We start from the raw sequence: 19,450 nt of genomic DNA, 5'->3' as shown, positions 1-19,450 counted from the left end.
AGAATGAGAAATTTAAAATGTAAAAGTTTTATTAAAAAATACTTTGCACAGGTTAAAGAACAGTAGATCAAAATACTAATATAGGCCCAGATACATCAGAAGTGCTTCTTTTTTGTTCTGCAATAACTGCATTTGAAATCAGACCCTGAAACGCTAAAGTATTGCTAAACTCACATAAGTAACATCCGTCTGTATATGCAGTAAGGCATGCTGGTTATACTCACTGTGGACCCTAAGGGGTTAATCCTCTGTATTGTGTGAAAAGGTTGTTTGATCCTGTCTTCTCTTATTCCCCCCCCCCCTTTTACTGTCCCCAATCCATCTGCTGATAGTACAGAACCTCGGTGGGAATCTGGACATGCTCAGTTTGATGTGTATTACTAGTCTTTTTTTTTTTTTTTTTCCTTGGGAGGGTGCATGTGATCAATACAGGGCCAATCGGCACTGCCCAGACAGAGGGTCAAGGGTCCTGCAGCCTCATAGGACAGTTAGAGGAGAATGAAAACTCCTACATGCTTTAACCAGACACTAATAGAAGTCATAAGACTGCCATAAACTGCTGATGACAAAAGGTATTTAGCAGTTTATATTTACTAAAATAATTGCCTGTGTACTGTGGGAGACCAGATATAGTGAATACAGGGTCCTGGGTTTAGTAACACTTGTAATACCCTGTAAATGTTCTTAGGAGTTCAAGCAGTTTCAGGGGAAAAGTTTTACACAAGTATTTTCAGCGAAGTCACTCAGACCTTTCCCTAGTCCCTGCTCCTGCAACTATTAGTCAGTGCACCTGAACCTCAAAGCTACTAATGTTTAGATATCCGTCACACAAAGTGCATTGTTTTCAGTGAGTCGGCCAACTTAGACTTGCTCTATGAGAGTGTGCAGTAAAGCACAAACATTGTTCAGCAGGATGCAAAGCTTGCATATGTAATGAGCAAATCTACCAACCAATATATTTATATCGTTACAATATATACAAAGAAACATAATTTAAAAAATAAAGGATATTGATCAATGCCAAGCTTAGTGTTGGCATGAGTACTGTGACCAGCTCTTTGATCATAATCAGGTAGTGTGTGTAACTAGATGAGTAGTATTGGGCAATTAGAAATGATCTGTTTCCAGAATGCTGTCACTTTTGTTTAATGCCTCATGTACACTGCTGCTGATAAACGGATCTTTAGAAGAAATTGGGCATTTTTTTCAGCAGCCCCTGAACTCTCCTCTGTTATCGTATCTGTTCATGTACACTGAGACATTTATAGTCGTTTAGAGGCAGTTGAGTTTAGTGACATTTTTGTTTAAAGCAAAAAAAATGCGTTCGGATGGAAGTTTATTGGCATTTGAAACGCTAAATGCGTGTAATGGCGTGCAAACGCGCCTAAACGTGTTAACTCACGTTTTTTATAAGCATTTCATTTATAGGTGTTTTTAATGGGGATACATTTCTGACCATTTTAACAATGTAAAAACGCTTCTAAATGCGGCAGTATGAACGTTTTTAAACGTCGGTTACTAGCTGTCAAGTTCCAGCATTCAGGAGAGGTTTTTAAATGTCCCGTGTACATAAAGCCCTAAATCTTTGAAAATGTACCATGTTTATGCAGAGTTTTTTTTTTTTTTTTTTTTTTTTTTTTTTTTTTTAGAAATCTTGGCCTAGCTCTGATACAGCAGTATTAACAATCCTTTGTGTTGTTCTCTGCAGGTCTTAGAATTGCAAAATGCCATTGAGAACATAACTGCCATGTACAATAAAGAGACGGTGATGCTAAAAGACATCTGCCTGGCTCCACTGGCACCGTACAATAACAACTGTACAATTCTCAGTGTCCTGAACTATTTCCAGAACAGCTATTCTGTTTTAAATCACACTGTGAGGGATGATTTCTATGTTCATGCCGATTACCACACTCACTTCTTATACTGTGTGCGGTAAGTTTTTTTTCTTTTCTTTATCCTATACTATGTTATTGCCATCTGCTTTTCTTCTGTGTAGGCTTACAGTACAAAATAATTGCTGTATTTTCAGGTTTTTGTGATTTTTCTTGTTTTTGTATCAATTGAAGAAACAACCAGAGTTCTGGAAAAGTTCATATTCACTGACCAAGTGTAGCAGATTGTGAATGCCACTCAACCCTAAGGGCTCTTTCACACGGGCGTTCCTTTTTTTTTTGCCCGATCAGGTCCTTTTTTTTTTTTTTTTGTAACGGACACGGATGACACTTGTGTCATCCGGTCCATATGTCCGTTTTTCATCCCATCTGTTTGCGGATGAAAAACTGACATAATGCATGTCTATGTAAATACGGATGTCTGCGGATGACACCACTGACATCCGTTTTTGCTTCAGTTCCGTTTTTTGAAAGGAAGAAAAAATAGGGTTCTCCTCCGTTCAAAAAAACGGAACTGACAAAAAACGGATATCAGAGGATGATCATCCGATGACATCCGTATTTACATAGAGATACATTATGTCCGTTTTTCATCCGCAAACGGATGGGATGAAAAACGGACATACGGAACGCCCGTGTGAAAGAGCCCTAAGGGTCCTTTCACACGGGCGGTCCGTATGTCCGTTTTTCATCCCATTTTTTTTTTTTTTTTTTGCGGATGAAAAACGGACATAATGCATGTCAATGGGATTGAGGATGTCAGCGGATGACCTTCTGCTGACATCCGATTTGCGTCCTTTCCTATCAGTTTTTCTGAATGGAAGAGAACCCTATTTTTCTTCCGTTTAAAAAAAAAAAACCGAACTTACGCAAAAACGGATGTCAGCGGTGTCATCCGCTGACATCCGCAATCCCATTGACTTACATTATCTCCGTTTATCATCCCATCCGTTTGCGGACATACGGACCGGATGACACAAGTGTCATCTGTGCCTGTTAAAAAAAAGTTCTGGAGCGGATCAAAAAAGGGTCCACCCCGTGTGAAAGGACCCAAAGGCTCCGTTCACATCTAGGCGTTTTTTGGGCACATTTCTTCTCTGAGCCTGAGCTATAAAAACACCCAACAAGACAAATCCTATACATTTCAATGGCCCCTTTTCACATCTGAGAATTCTGTTGCCTTAAGCCAAACGCTCGTCGCTCAAAATAGTACATGAGCTTCTTTTTTTTTTTTTTTTTAGCAGGAAACAGGTGTTTTACTTTCTTTCATTGGTCATTTGTCAACTCAAAACGCCTGCACAAAAATGCCAGAAAAAAATCCTGAAAAACGCCTGTAAAAATAGCAACGCCTAGATGTGAACGGAGCGTTATAATTTTTGGTTTGCATGGAATGGGATTGGGATGACTGTTGGGATAAAGTGGACCAGTTTACAGAATGGTCTATATGCCTCTGCACACTCCAAACTATGGTATAGGGAATGCAGCTATACTTCTCCTACCTTCCCACAATGCATCACTTGGAGCAGCTAATGGCCAAACAATGAGTAGCCACAGGTAGTGTACAGATCCCTGTGTAGTTTTCAGTATGGGCAGCCTAATAGCAGATCAGATCATTAAGTGATTGTTACGAAGGTAAGTACATAATACTTTACCTTAAGTCGTTACTGTAAAAGGTACTTAGACCTTTATGAGAAAAGTATAGGTTCACGTTCACTAATAAACTATTTTGGACTCCAACCAGATCAGTCAATGGTAACCTCTTTTGAAGTTTGCTGTCCCAATCTGAATAATCATTTTTATGCATGAAGAAGCAGAATGTAGTCTTGGCAAGTGGAGTAGATATTCACAGCCTGATCACATTTTCTACCAAACTATAAAATTCTGTCCTCCTTTTTTATGTATTCCCTTTCTTGGACTTGAAACTATGGCCCTCCAGCTGTTGCGGAACTACATGTCTTATGAGGCATTGTAAAACTCTGTCGTTCAGACATGATGGGAATTGTAGTTACTGAACAACTGGAGGGCCATAGTTGGAAGACCCCTGACTTAGAACAATGGCGTGCTCCTTCTGAGGCCTCAGGTACAATGCAGCTTCTAAACGGACATTTAGGAGCAGATGGGCGTTTTTTTTTTTTTTTTTCAGCAGCCCCTGAACTCTCTCCTCTGTTATCGTATGTGTACATGTACACTTAGTCGTTTAGAGGCAGTTTAGGTTACATACACTTTTTTGAAAGCAGAAAATCGTGTTCAGGACTGTAGTTTACCGGAATTTAAAACGCCAAATGCTTGTAAATGCGGTAACTCGCATTTATGCACATTTCCATTTTTAAAGGGGAAAACATTTCTGATACTTTTTAAACATATAAAAATGTTGAAAAAACACAAGTTTCACTACATACTGTTGCCTGCATCAACGAATGAGTCCAGTAGGGAACACATAATTCCCTTGGTTTTCATGCATTGTGGACATTTGGGAGGGTCTCCTGGGGTTATCTTTAAAAACTCACTTAAACTCGGTATGTAAAAGCTGTAAATGGACCTTTTCACTGTCGGTTTCCAGCTGTCAGTTTCAGCGTTCAGAAGAGGTACACAGAGGCCCTGTGTGCATGAGCCCTTATACCGGCCTACAGACTTATACCGGCCTACAGTCTGTGTATACAGCAGTGATTTTACTGCCCAGTAAGAAGTCACCACCGCTTTCAGTTCCCCAGCAAAGTGCACACATCTCTTTCTTCCTCAAAAGCCATACATAACAATTCAGTGTATCTCTTATTTTACAGTGGAGAATTAAATGCAACCTAGCTGTGTTTTTTTTTTTTTTTTTTTTTTTTTCTCACAATGGATTGTAACAGTACATCAGTAACACACAAGTGTCTGGTTCACACCATGAATCTCACAGGAATGCACAGTGCATTGCTGTGTAGTGCACATGCCCTACTTTTTAAAATGCACAGCAGTTGGATTGCATGGTACTACTGTAACGTAGATCAAATGCGGGTTTCCTGCACTTCATTCTGGTGTGAATGGGCCCCAAAACAAAATGTACAAATAGGTACTAGTAGCTCAGTGATTTCCTGTAATTGATATTTTTGTATTTAAGTTTTGTTAGCCTTGTGTTCTCAGTTTTTACTTGTACCGTGTTAATGACTGAAAGCCATCAATGCCCAGTCATATACTCCTGAGCTATGGTTATTTTACTGTACTGGAGATGGATCACTAAGGATTATCACTAAAAGTGGACCACTAAAGATGCCCAAAGTCTTATGGCTAATTACAATTATTGTAAACAGTAACAGTACCCATCCCCAGTATGCATAAACAGGTACTCTCTAGCAATCTGTGCAGGCATGTCTGTTGAAGCATCATCCAGCAGACAGATCCTATCTATACATCTAATTGACATCTGATCTGTTATTGGAACCAGAAAAACCATTGGCCATATCCTACAAATTTATAGCCACCCCCCAAGTACCTGGCATTTGATGGCCAATTTAAGGTAAGCATCCCAATCAAACCTCATTTTAAATGTACTTACTGCAGATCTGTATTTTCAGTGAAAGGACCAAATAAAATAGGTAGGTAATAGTAAACTATTAAGAATGCCTGTCACTATTTACCAATTGTCCTGATAATAATCTTCTCGCTCACAGGTCACCAGCTTCTTTAAATGACACCTCTGAACTTCATGACCCATGCCTGGGCACTTTTGGTGGCCCAATCTTCCCATGGCTTGTTCTTGGAGGCTATGATGGTATGTCACATTGAGCACTTGTATACATGGGTGCACTGTTTATCTCCAGCTTCTTCCTTTAGAATGTTTGTGCAGTTATTTATCTAAAATGTGGGTTTTAAAAATAAGTTGTATGCCCACATTTGCTGCATTCCGGCATAAGCTGTCAGCATTCATACATGAGCAGTATACCTGTTCAAAACTAAAGGCTTATTTTTGCTGACAAGGCTACTCTACATACATTATTAGTGGGTTAAAAGAAGAGAAGTTCAAGATGGAGGGGGGAACAAAACATTTATACTCCCCTAGGTGGATGGATCATCAAGCCCCTCCTGCCTCTACCCCGAGAACTTAGGGATCAGAGACTGCTGATCACTCAGTTCCTGTCTTCAATGAGCAGAGAGTCAGTGACTATTAGTCACTGTCTCTCTGCTTTGCTCCTCCAGCACTCAGTGGATTGTGGAGACAGTGAATGGTTCAGGCTCTCATTGGCACTGAGAGACTGAGCCAGCTGAAGACCGGTATCTGGGTGGATTCCAACAATAATGTTGGGACCCTCCCCAAGAGCCTGGACCGGCTGAGTGAATTCAGCCCACAGAGAACTTTAGACTGCTGTCACCTGAATATGGGTCACAAGAGTGCAGAATGAAGCTCGTTCCTGTTATCCCCCAGGAGAAGTAGAGTCAAAAGGGGTTTGGCCCTACTTCTCCTTTGTCACAAAAGAAGATCCTGTACAGTACTTTATCTTTAATTTACTTTTGGTTTTGACCAGTGAAAATTGTTCTGTTGTTTAAAGTTTCTATTAAAGAGAGCAGAAATCTGATTTAGTATTTTACCTCCAACCAAAAAATAGGACTATTGCATACCAAGATTACCAGTTATGCACATATGCAAGAATATTAAACTCACAATTAGGGTTGCAAAAACTAGCTCCCATTTTGGTTGGTGGGACTCTACCAGTTGCTGTATGGGTATTCTAAATGAAAGGGGCTGATGTATGGAAACTTTTTTATTTCTCTTTAGTTAAACGGACACAGAGCTCCATGCATCATAACTACTGGGCAGAATAAAAGACTAGGCAGAATAAAAAACACCTGGCTATGGCTGTCCTCAGCTGGTATATAACCCCTCTCTCTGCTCTAGGTAATCAGTTTTAATCTGTCTAGTCAGGAGTAAGGACCTAGGCTTCCGTCTGGGATCTCTGGTCCTAGCAATTTTTTCTCCTTCCTTCCATCTTTTTTGGTTTTTTTCTCTCGGGAGTTCTACAATCAACTGCCAGGCTGGGCAACAGGCTGGATAATCTAGATCCAGTGGCCCCCCCAGCCCAGGCAGCGAGTGCGTGCAGACCGCAGCTACGCAGTAGGTCGGCCGCGACATGGCTTCATGGACAGAGGCTGGCCAGCGAGGTAAACGTATCGCAGGGTCGCATACAATCAGGCGTGGGTCTGAGTTGCAGCAGTCCCTTGGCCAACAGCTCCCCTACTTCGGTGGCGAGGATTCTGTCTGGAGCATTACCCACACCCTGGAAGGGTAAGTACAGTCCCCCCCCTCTCCCCATTTTGGCGTTTCTTTGGGGTGGATGCGGGTAACCTGCAGGGACAGTCAGACCTGCCTGCAGGTTCCTTCCTCCCCTCCTTAAATCCCTCAGTGAGCTGGGCTTCCCCCCACTCCCTTTCACCCCTGTCTGGACCTGGAGTCTGGTGGGGGATCCCAAGGCAGAGGATCCAGCGGAGACCCCTGGGGTCTCCCTTGCCATCTCCACTCTGTAAGGGTCCTGGGATAGTGTACGTCCTGCCCTGGTAGTCTGGAGGGTTCCCAGTGCAGGAGACCCCTAGGTGCATGCCCTACTGTTTGCAGTGTGGGTATAGTGCAGGGGGGGTCCAAGTGCAGAGACTGGTGCAGAGTGCGCTGCAGAGTCTCCCCTAATGTGTGTCCTACCTTCAGGAGGGGTCCCCTTGCAGAGGGTGCTGAAAAGATCCTGGAAGCCTGCTTCAGCATCTGTAGCTGATGGCCATTTTTTCTTAGTCTGGCTGGTCTCCTGCTGGCGGCCATGTTTGTGCAGCCCGATGATGCCATGGGGGGCCATTTTCCCTTAGTCCGGGACACGCTGGAAACGACCAAAGCCTCGTGGGAATACCCAAGCTCCTCCTCTTCCTCCCCTGTTTTCCCCTCTTCCTGTGCCCGGGACATATGAACAGGGATGGCATCCATGGTGATGCTGGGTCCAAATTCTCGGCGCTCCTCCGATCGGCAGGGTGAGTCCTTGGTGGTCCCTGTAATCTCTGGCTCTGCTGATAGGTACCCTGAGCCTTGGGGAGGATACTTTAGTGGTGCCAAAAAGATTGTTTATGTACTGCAAGGTCTTCCTTTCCTTATGGAGCCTCAGAGTCACATCTCCCCCACTGACCCCTGATCCCCTCATGGAGGTGGCAGGTCCCTCGGAACCCCAGCTTCCCATGGTTGCACTGACGGGGGTCCTGCAGTCCTTAGTGTCCTGGGTGGAAGTGGTGTGTGGACGTGGCCCGTCCAGGGGGGCTTAATATTACACCCCCAGATCCAGCCGATAGTGAAGCTGATTCCTCCATGGTCGCAGCAGCGAATTAAAAAGCACTGGTAGACTCGCTTATCACTGCAGTGTGTGAGACTTGAAAAATGGAGGATGTGGCTGATGAAGCCACGGACATGGCTGTGTCATTTCGTGCGCAGTCACCTTGCACTCCAAAGGTGTTTCCTTATGTGCCTTATTTTGACACGTTTATCCTTTGCATACATTGGATGTGGTTCGTGCGATTCGGGTGTATCTAGCAGCTGAGTCCTTTCGGAGGTCAGACTCGCTTTTTGTGATTATGGACGGACCAAGGAAAGGGCGGGCTGCTTCGGCTACCATCTCCAGATGGATCAGGCAGATGGTTCCATTAAAGGTCAGGTTCCACCTTTCCCTGTCACGGCACATTCTACTCAGGCACTGCGTATCTCTTGGGCCTTCCGTCATTGGGCACAAATATCGCAAGTTTGCAAGGGGGCCACTTGGTCGTCGGTGCATACCTTCACAAAATTCTATAAGGTAGATACTTTGGCATCTGCGGATGCTTCTTTTGGCCGCAAAGTTTTGCAGGCTGCTGTTTAAGAGGGGCTGTTCCCTCTTGAGGGGTGTTTTTCTTGAAACTTATTTTTCAGATGGGGCTCCTGTGACCCAGTTAAGGCATCTGTGTCTTGGTTAAGGGCTCTTATGTTTAGTCTTGGGTTATTTTCCCCACCCCCTCATTTTTCTTTTGGCACTGCTTTTGGACGTCCCAATAGTTATGATTTATGGAGTACTGTGTCTGTCGTTGAACGAAAGAAAATGGGATTTTTGTACTTACTGTAAAAAACATTTCTCTGAGTTCATGGACAGACACAGCACCCACTCCTCTATGATGTTCTGATACTTCTAATACTGCTTGCTACTAAACTGATTACCTAGCGCAGAGACGGGGGGTTATACACCAGCTGAGGATGGCCCATGGGTGTAGCCAGATGTTTTTGTTCTACCTAGTCCCACTCCTGGCGGAGGTAATATAACCCAGTAGTTATGATTTATGGAGCACTGTGTCCGTCGAACTCAGAGAAATGGATTTTACAGTAAGTACAAAAAATCCAATTTTTTTGGTAAATGTGTGTTTTTTTTTTTTTTTTTTAAGATGACTGCAAAAATGTCATTTGGAAACTGGTTATTTTACACGCTTTGCATTCCTAGTGTAGCCTGCTCAGATGGTAATTGTAATGAGCTTATCACATAACATTTTAATCCATGCTTAAGGACATCTAGATAGAGATGCCTAGGTTATTCTGTATCCGTGTCCTTACTGGTCACCTTGGCATCATCATATACTAAACTGGCATGAGAACTTTAGCTGCAAAAAAAAAAAAAGTTACTCAGGGGGTTCTTTTATTCGTTGTTAAGGGTTAAAAAAAATAAATAAATTTGGCAAGATCTAAGTGTACACATACAAGAAAGCAGGTGCTGTTACCTCCCATAGTTATAATGCGGCTTTATATCTGGTGCTCTGGCAGAGGCAGCTTACTCCTTATCCACACTATCTGTATAAGCAAAGAAAAGCCACTACATTGTATACTCTGTGTGTGTTTTATCGTTTTTGTGTTTATTGGCGGGTAACAAGTGACCACCACAAAATCAACGTGTTTCAGTCAAACTGTCCTTTTTCAGGGCTAACGTACTCTAAAAACACTGCTTAAAAAGTGCACATTGATTAAGGGTGTGATTAAAAACATAGGCGTTCAATAAACTTTATACAAACAGACAAAAACGAAGCTCATTGGATTAGGGAAAGCCTACAAAGAGTTAAAACCTGTATGATGTTAACCCTTTACGTGTACAGTGTCTCACAAAAGTGAGTACACCCCTCACATTTTTGTGAATATTTTATTTTATCTTTTCATGTGACACCACTGAAGAAATGACACTTTGTCACAATGTAAGGTATTGAGTGTACAGCTTGTTTAACAGTGTAAATTTGCTGTCCCCCTCAAAATAACTCAACACACAGCCATTAATGTCTAAACCGCTGGCAACAAAAGTGAGTACACCCCTAAGTGGAAAGGTCCAAATTGGGCCCAAAATGTCAATATTTTGTGTGGCCACCATTATTTTCCAGCACTGCCTTAACCCTCTTGGGCTTGGAGTTCAGCAGAGCTTCACAGGCTGCCACTGGAGTCCTCTTCCACTCCTCCATGACCACATCACGGAGCTGGTGGATGATCGAGACCTTGCGCTCCTCCACCTTTCGTTTGAAGATGCCCCACAGATTCTCAAGTTTAGGTTTAGGTCTGGAGACATGCTTGGCCAGTCCATCACCTTTACCCTCAGCTTCTTTAGTAAGACAGCGGTCGTCTTGGAGGTGTTTCTGGGGTCGTTATCATGTTGGAATACTGCCCTGCGGCCCAGTCTCTGAAGGGAGGGGTCCTGCTCTGCTTCAGTAAGTCACAGTGAATATTGCATTCATGGTCCCTCAATGAACTGTAGCTCCCAACTGCCGGCAGCACTCATGCAGCCCCAGACCATGACACTCCCACCACCATGCTTGACTGTAGGCAAGACACACTTGTCTTTTGTACTCATCACCTGGTTGCCGCCACACAAGCTTGACATTATCTGAACCAAATAAGTTTATCTTGGTCTTATCAGACCTCAGGACATGGTCCCAGTAATCCATGTCCTTAGTCTGCTTGTCTTCAGCAAACTGCAGGCTTTCTTGTGCATCGTCTTTAGAAGAGGCTTCTTTCTGGGGCGACAGCCATGCAGACCAATTTGATGCGGTGTATGGTCTGAACACTGACAGGCTGACCCCCCCCCCCCCACCCCTTCATCCTCTGCAGCAATGCTGGCAGCACTCATACGTCTATTTCCAAAGACAGCTTCTGGATATGACGCTGAGCACGTGCAGTCAACTACTTTGGATGACCATAACGAGGCCTGTTCCGAGTCAAACCTATCCTGTTAAACTGCTGTATGGTCTTGGCCACTGTGCTGCAGCTCAGTTTCAGGGTCTTGGCAATCTTCCTATAGCCTAGGCCATCTTTATGTAGAGCAACAATTCTTTTTTTTCAGATCCTCAGAGTTCTTTGCTATGAGGTGCCATGTTGAACTTCCAGTGACCAGTATAAGAGTGAGAGCAATAACACCAAATTAACACACCTGCTCCCCATTCACACCTGAGACCTTGTAACACTAACGAGTCACATGACACCGGGGAAGGAAAATGGCTATTTGGGCCCAATTTAGACATTTTTTTTAACTTAGGGGTGTACTCACTTTTGTTACCAGCAGTTTAGACATTAATGGCTGTGTGTTATTTTGAGGAAATAGCAAATATTCACTGTTATAGAAGCTGTACACTCACTACCTTACATTGCAGCGAAGTGTAATTTCTTCAGTGTTGTTGCATGAAAAGATATAAAATATTTACACAAATGTGAGGGGTGTACAAACTTTTGCGAGATACTGTATGCACCACAAAAGGACACAGTAGATGCCTGCCTATAGGCATGTGTGACATCATTTCATTTTGCGTCATCCTGCCTTCCGAAGCCTGAAGATGCATCTTTAGATGCGTTTTATTATTTATTTGTTCACATTTGATACTGCACATGCATATCTAGATTTTCATTTCCCTTCATTTGATGTTACATTTCCCTTTACCCAGCACTGCATAGTTTTGGTATGTGTTGTGTTTTTTTTTTTTTGTGTTCATCTGTGAGAGTTAACTGTTTTTTATCTACGGTGTCTTTTTGTGGTGCATACATGTAAAGCCTTAACATAATACAGGTTTTAACTCTTTGTAGCCAAAAAGTCGCCACCAAAAAAAAAAGGGTCACACATGTGGGACCGCCTTTAGCTTTGATTATGGCACGCATTCGCTGTGGCATTGTTACGATAAGCTTCTGCAATGTCACCAGATTTATTTGTTGCATTAATTTTTCACCAAGATCTTGTATTAATGATGGGAGAGTCGGACCACGGCGCAAAGCCTTCTCCAGCACATCCCAAAGATTCTCAATGGGGTTAAGTTCTGGACTCTGTGGTGGCAAATCCATGTGTAAAAATTATGTCTCATGCTCCCTGAATCACTCTTTCACATGAATCCTGGCATTGTCATTTTGGAATATGCCCGTGCCATCAGGGAAGAAAAAAATAATTGATGGAATAACCTGGTCATTAAGTATATTCAGGCAGTCAGCTGACCTCATTCTTTGGGCACATGTAGTAACATATCCCAAGTTACTGCATGCTTAGTTTAGTAATGGGCTTAGTTAATTCCAGGTGGCGACCTTTAGGACATACCTGTACTCCAAAGATAATCTAAATAAGAGTCTAATGATATTTCTAACTGTAACCTTATTTATTAGTTGACACCTCTTTGGCTTTCATATGAAATTATCTGGGCAAATCCCACTTCTAATCGCTGTAAGCCATTATCACAAAGTGACGCCCAGTTTGGGTTCAATTAATATTGAATAATAAAACCTGCTAATGAGCTGCTTAGTTAATATATATTCGACACATTGTTCTCTTCTGAGGCTTGGATATTTGTTCGATTTTTTTAGGTTTGGATATTTGTTAGATTTGTGTTGCCCTTTGACCACACTGTGCCATTCTCCTCCTGCACCTTGCAGGCGGCATTATTGGTGATACCAAGAGGTTTCCTGGGTAGCAGCTGTGGTTGTCAAGTCCCCTGAAGAAGCCCTAACTGGCGAAACATGTCATGAACAGATACCATATCACTACCATTTGGTATTACACCACTTATGGCCATGTAAAAAACAAGTTGTAAAAAACAAGTTGCTGGATTTTAATTTGTTTAAATCCTTTTTAATGATCTATCAATAAAATGTGAGAATTTTTTTTACTATAATGTATTTTCTTGTTCGATTTTTTTGCCCCATTTAAAATCCCAACAAAATATCCTTTGTATATAAATATCTATCCAGGGTTGTGTTAAACCATGTCCACAAACTACACTGCAATGTAAATAAAAAATCAGCAGCTACAGTATTTGTGGCTGCTGACTTATTTTTTTCTGAAGGAGCCTGGAGCTCCTCTTTTAATCAAATACATAAAGAATAAAAGATAAAGACGCTGCATGCTCAGTAAGGGATCAACTGCTGGTAGTAAAGCTTGGGAAAAAAACAAACCTCCTCTTTCAAGGTAAAATGATAATGTGCTAGTATGCATTGCATATTAGCACATTATGAAAGACTTATGAAATAAAGCCCTCCAGCGGTATACTGTCACCACTGCAGAAGCTTCCATCTTCACCCAGTCTTCCTTCCAGTTGAAAGGCCGCGCCACGTGCGGGTATGCCCTTTCTTCAGAGCACATGCGTCAGTGACGTCCCTGGCTGCTGCTTGCTACAATATCTCCTAAACCGTACAAATTTATTAGAGAATAATTATAATATAATATTATAAGCTTACCTGTAGGTAAAAATGTCACGTTTAGTGCCGGTTCACACTGTTCTGACTTGTCAGCGGACCGTGCTGTGCAATTGGAACCCTTCTAATAGGAGCGACTCAAGTCGATCCGACTTAGAAAAAGGTTCCTGCACTACTTTTGGACAAAGTCTGAGCGACTTGCATTGACTTCCATTATGTGAAGTTGGTGCAAGTCGCGGTGCACGGCGACTTCATTAAGTCGCCCCGAAGTAATGTCGCCATAGTGTGAACCAACACTTCTACTTTAATATAACTTTTTAAATTAAATTATAATCCTCTTTTTCTAATGGCTTCAATTTCAGTTTTCCTCCTGTTTTTCTGCAATTATAAAATCGACTTCAGTATATATCTGAGAGAGAGTACTGTGCAAAAATGTATTTCATGTGGTTGTCTTTGTCTCCAGTCTTGCGTAGATCCAAATTTCATGCCAAAATGCTTTATTTCAGGAGAGAATTATAACAATGCTACAGCACTTGTGATTACCTTCCCCGTAAATAACTTTCACAATGACACTGAGAAGATCAACAAGGCTCTGGCCTGGGAGACAGAGTAAGTATGTGTTTCATGATTCCCAGTGTTGTAGACTAGAGGGCCTCCCAATAAGTGTTACGTACTGTATGTGGCTGAATAGTACCAGTAATATAATAGTGCAAGAACTAAAATGTGATTCCTGAACCTCAGCCCAAACCCATCAATGAGCATTTTGATGTTTACGTATTGGCTCGTACAAGAGAAGACTTGTACAGGTACAGGTACACAATGGGACCAGAGCATGTATGTAAAACGAAAATGTACTTAAAGTGAAGCAATACCTTTTTTTCATTTCTCAATGCATGTAAATACTCTAGCTCCATAGGAAATCTTGGTCAGCTTGACATGGCATTGCTCCCAAACCATGTGATAAGGACACCAAGCTTGGGGAGCATGTTAAGGGGATCCAGGACTATGACCTGGTAGATTACCTAGGCAAGCTGGCTGGCCACAAAAAAGATATGTCGTAGTCCTGGGTCCCCTCTCGGTGCTCCCTACGTTTGGTATCCCTGTCACTTATGGTTTGGGAGCAGTGCCATGTCAAGCTGACCAAGATTTCCTATAGACGCCAATGTTAAAAACCGGGAGTAGTGTCATGCCAAGCTGAACAAGCTGTGTCCTTACTCGCGAGTGTATGTAAAGTGAGTGTACTTAAAGCGGGTTATGCCTGTATATAGTTGCTTACACTATCTGGTCTTATTCTTCTTCCCTAGGTTTATTAATTTTGTGAAAAATTACAACAACTCCAATTTATCCATCTCATTCTCTGCTGAGAGGAGTATTGAAGATGAGCTTAACAGGGAAAGTAAGAGTGATGTGAAAACAGTCGCTTATAGCTATTTTCTGATGTTCCTCTACATCTCTTTGGCCCTGGGTCAAATCATCCAGTGTAACCGTATTTTGGTGGGTACTACTTATTTTTCTTGATTTGACATTAGATAGATAAAGGTAATGTTTTGTGTTTTTTATATTTACACTATGTTCTTTATTTGTTATGGTCAGGAAGTGGAGCTTTAGGTTCCTCTTCATATGTTTTGGCTATCCTTATTTACTTTTCTGAAAAAGTAAAGGCAAAAAAGTTTATAAGTTTTATTTTGGATAGAGTAAGAGAAGGTTATAATCCCTTTTTGTTTGTGTGTGTGTGTTTGTGTGTTTTTTTTTTTTTTTTTTTTCCATCTTTGCCTCATTAGGGGGATCTACCTTCACTTCCTGTTCCATAACAGGAAGTGAGAGGAAATCCCTGTAGATTTGGATCCCACCAGGTCACCTGAACTAGCATTCCCAATGGAAAATTTCCTTTCTATTTCTTTTCTGGGGACAACCCACAATTTAGGATTTCTTTAACTTTCAATGATAATGGTTAACAGGACAAATGGGGTGAATCCCCCTAATGGAGGCACAGACCGCAATACAAACCTAATAGGTGTTCTAATCCTTCTCCACTCTACCTAGAACTAAAACAAGTTTTGCCTTTAGCGGTACTTTAATAATACCAGCCCAGATTTGTAAACAGAAGTGCATCTTTAAGGACCCTTTCACATGGGCTTTTTGATCAGGTCCACCTGTCAGTTTTTCAGGCGGACCTGATCTGATTCTCCATGCACCCCTATGGAGCAGCGGATGTCAGCGGTGACATGTCTGCTGATACCCGCTGCTATCTGATCTGATCCTGTTCGTGAAATCCAGACTGATGAGAACCCTATTTTCCATCCGTCTGGAGGATTGGATCAGATGGGATCTGATGAAAATGGACAGACGGTCCATTTTCATCTGATCTCCCATAGAGAAGAGCGGGGGTTCTGACAGGTCCGTCTCAGCACAGTGAACAGAGACGGACCTGTCATCCAGCTACTCAGCGGGGATCAGTGGATCGATCCTCCGCCGGGCAGAAAGCCCGTGTGAAAAGACCCTTACAAGATTTCTATCCATCTGAAAGCAAATGGCTTCATGTCCCTAAAAAATGTTTCTGGTGCAAACCTTGGCAAAGTTATTTACAAATCATGGAATTAAGGCACACATTCAAATACTGTAAGCAATGCACACTTGTAAATCTGTGTTCACTTTTGCTTTACTTGTGTTTTTAATAATTCTGCTATCTGGCAGATGTCTTTATTTATTTATTTCCTTAACCACTTTACCACCGGAGGATTTTCCTGCTAAAAGGCCAGGGGTTATTTTGCGATTTTTTACTGCGTGACTTTAACGGACAATCGCGCGGTCGTGCGACGCTGTACCTAAACAAATTTCACGTCCTTTTTTTCCCACAAACAGAGCTTTCTTTTGGTGGTATTTGATCACCTGTGCGATTTTTTGATCACGCGCTATAAACAAAAAAAGAGCGTAATTTTTGCAAAAACAACAATATTTTTCACTTTTTTTTATATGAAATTCCCCCCAAAAAAATGTAAAAATCAAAATTTTTTAAAATTTTCGGCCAATTTGTTTTACGCTACCTATGTTTGGTAAAAAAAATCGCAAAAAGCGTATTTTGATTGGTTTGCGCAAAAGTTATCGCGTTTACTAACAAAGGGAAAGATTTTTGTCATTTTTGGTGTTTTTTTTTTTAACGAGTAATGGCGGCGATCTGCGATTTTTTTTGCGGTACTGCGACATTGCGGCGGACAGATCGGACCCTTGACTGACATTTTTGACACTTTTGGGGGTACCAGTGACATTACTGCAGTAATCAGTGCTATATATATGCACTGTTACTGCAAAAATGACACTGGCAGGGAAGGGGTTAACAGTATTGGACAGGGAGGGGTTAAGTGTGTCCTAGGGGCGTGATTCTAACTCTGCAGGGACAGGTCTACTAGTGTAAAAACAAAGATCAACAGTTCTACATAGTAGAACTGTTTGATCTTCACTTTTACACAGGGAGAACTGACAGGTGGCTTGTTTACACAAGCCGCTCTGTCTTTCTCCCGCTGTACCGGCGATCGTAGTGTGACCGGCGGACATCGGGTCCGCCAGTCACACTCCCGCACTCCTCCGTGAACGAGCCGAGGCGGGCGCGCGCCTCAGCGGGCGCGCGCCCGCCCGCTATTGGCTCTGGAAGGAGTGACAGGCGAGCGACGTAGACCTACGTCACTCTGCCTGGCCGGGGCCGACTGCCGCAGTAAATATACTGTGCGCAGTCGGCAAGCGGTTAATGGGAAGGTATTGATGGGTGCTACCTTTTTGAGGGAAGTACTATATGGGGGCTTTTCATTCTTTGGCAAGAATTGGGCATGTAACACTTTCTCTTCTGGCCTGATCAGCCACCTTTTTTGTTTTGCTAAACGCTGCTGTCAAATGAATGATAGAAAGACAGTCACATTGTAATGTGTCCTATAGACAAATATGTATACAGCGCTATATAAAATCAAATAAAGTGACAATGTGCATCATATAAATCAATAAACTCGCTTACAGTGCAACATATATATTCCTCTTAGGTGCAATATATAATGTCCATAAAGTGCATTCAAAGTAAAGTGCATAAAAGTCCACTAAAATATAAATCTAACCGTGGTTTAAAATTCAATAAAGTGCTTGATAAATGTTTCCATATAAAAGTGCAATTGACACCACCACCATTTAGCCACCAGATGGCCTCTCACCTCACTGAAGCATTAAACCAGCATTGGATCCTCAATAAAAATGCCACTTCCTGGATCGATCTCTCACCATCACATGGACATATGAGAATAAGGATAATTAGCCATCTAAGTGTACACTGCTATTATCCTTTAATTGATTCACATTCAAAGTAGAATTGCACTCACATGAATCGGCACAATGGGCTTGTGCGGGACCGTACACGCCAAAAACAGTAGATGTCGGGAGCCGTGCTGGTGGATCGACGCTCGTCCGTCCAGGTCTCCGTCCCCTATACGCGTGGCGTCTTATGCTTTCGCATCACAACCTCCTCAGTAGACCCCCCTACTGAGGAAGTCGTACACAGCCCACCTCTTAAAAGACTGATAACAGTCCTAAAATTCCAAGATAAGTTTCAAAGTGGGAGTAGCTATTGATCCAATAGTCTAAATACAGCTAACAATGTGAAAAAGGATAGTCCATAACCTTGTGGTATCCATAATATATCCGGTGGAATGGATGGAGACGTGAAAGTCCTGAGCAAAGACACAAGTACAACCGGAAATCGGGTAAAAAAAAAATAAACTTAATAAGCACAGTTTATCAGGATCTGTTAAGTTTGGTAGATAATAGAACAGTCCCCACCCATCCATGGGTACCGTTCCCCATCGATGCATAAGAGTACAGTGGAACAGATAATGTTCAAGCTACAACAGCAGGCTCACCTTTCAGGCAGAAGAACATTTCTTCTGTCACATGCAGGAGGCCTTGCACATCCAGGAAATGGCGCTCCCAATAAGACAGGTGGTTTTTGGTAACAAATCCTAGTTCCCTAGTTGGCCAGTGCTCTCAGGAACATCAACTTGCCAAAGAAGGGATTGGATTGAGCTTCGATAAAGGAACTAGCATTAATAACAGTGTAGAAAACAGAAGAAAGTCAGTGGTGCAGGCATAGTAAATCAGTGAATGGGATAAGCTAGTGAGCACTGTGCACAGTTGCCTCGGTCCACCCAGTAGAAAAAGATGAAACCATGGAACCATAATCGGGAATAACGTTGTTTAGGGAGTCTCTCAATCAAGTTAGAGGGGAGTAAAAAAAAAATATTAAATTCTCCATTGGCAATTGCACACAGTTGAGCAGTATAAAGCTTGGAATTTTGAAGGTACAGTTTTTGGAGTCTTGTTTTAACTTCTCAAAACTTGGCCCGTTATTTTTTAATCTCTTGGGAGAGATCAAGAAAAAGCAATATATGTTGCATTAATTCTGGCTTATCTTTGAGTACCTTTTTGATTTACATAATTATCATTCATGTTACAGCAATGCAAAACCTTAACTGCATATCTAACCTGCCAATTGTCAAAAACTGGTATTTATTTGCATTTCTGATTTAAAAATGATTTTTTTAATATTCTAACCTTCTCTTTCATTTTTTTCCAGGTGGACTCAAAGATTTCACTCGGTGTTGCTGGTATACTTATTGTGCTAAGCTCGGTTGCTTGCTCCCTTGGAATCTTCAGCTATGCCGGAATTCCCCTCACTCTTATAGTTATTGAGGTCATCCCATTCCTAGTTCTAGCAGTTGGAGTGGACAACATATATATCATTGTGCAAACCCTGCAGGTACAGGGCTGTTTTTCTTTCCATGTATTAAAAGTAGGATATTGGTCTTATATGCAGCCTGTTGCAGGGCTGCATCCGTCTAATATAAGATACTCTTATTCC

General features: G+C 42.1%; 1 protein-coding gene across 1 annotated transcript in view; it reads left to right on the top strand.

Annotated features, from left to right (window-relative positions):
• NPC1 (NPC intracellular cholesterol transporter 1) overlaps positions 1–19,450 on the top strand; it is a 134,908-nt gene that overhangs the window by 76,929 nt on the left and 38,529 nt on the right. Inside the window, exons 9-13 of the mRNA XM_082258500.1 lie at positions 1,709–1,935; positions 5,546–5,646; positions 14,064–14,166; positions 14,862–15,051; positions 19,166–19,348. Of these exons, the coding sequence (XP_082114626.1) occupies positions 1,709–1,935; positions 5,546–5,646; positions 14,064–14,166; positions 14,862–15,051; positions 19,166–19,348 (804 nt within the window). The remainder of the gene's footprint in view (positions 1–1,708; positions 1,936–5,545; positions 5,647–14,063; positions 14,167–14,861; positions 15,052–19,165; positions 19,349–19,450) is intronic.

The sequence above is a fragment of the Pelophylax lessonae genome, assembly GCF_965119305.1.
Source record: "Pelophylax lessonae genome assembly, chromosome: 5".
Lineage (NCBI taxonomy): Eukaryota > Metazoa > Chordata > Amphibia > Anura > Ranidae > Pelophylax > Pelophylax lessonae.
Note: the sequence above shows the minus strand (reverse complement) of the source record. Positions and strands in the feature narration are given on the sequence as shown.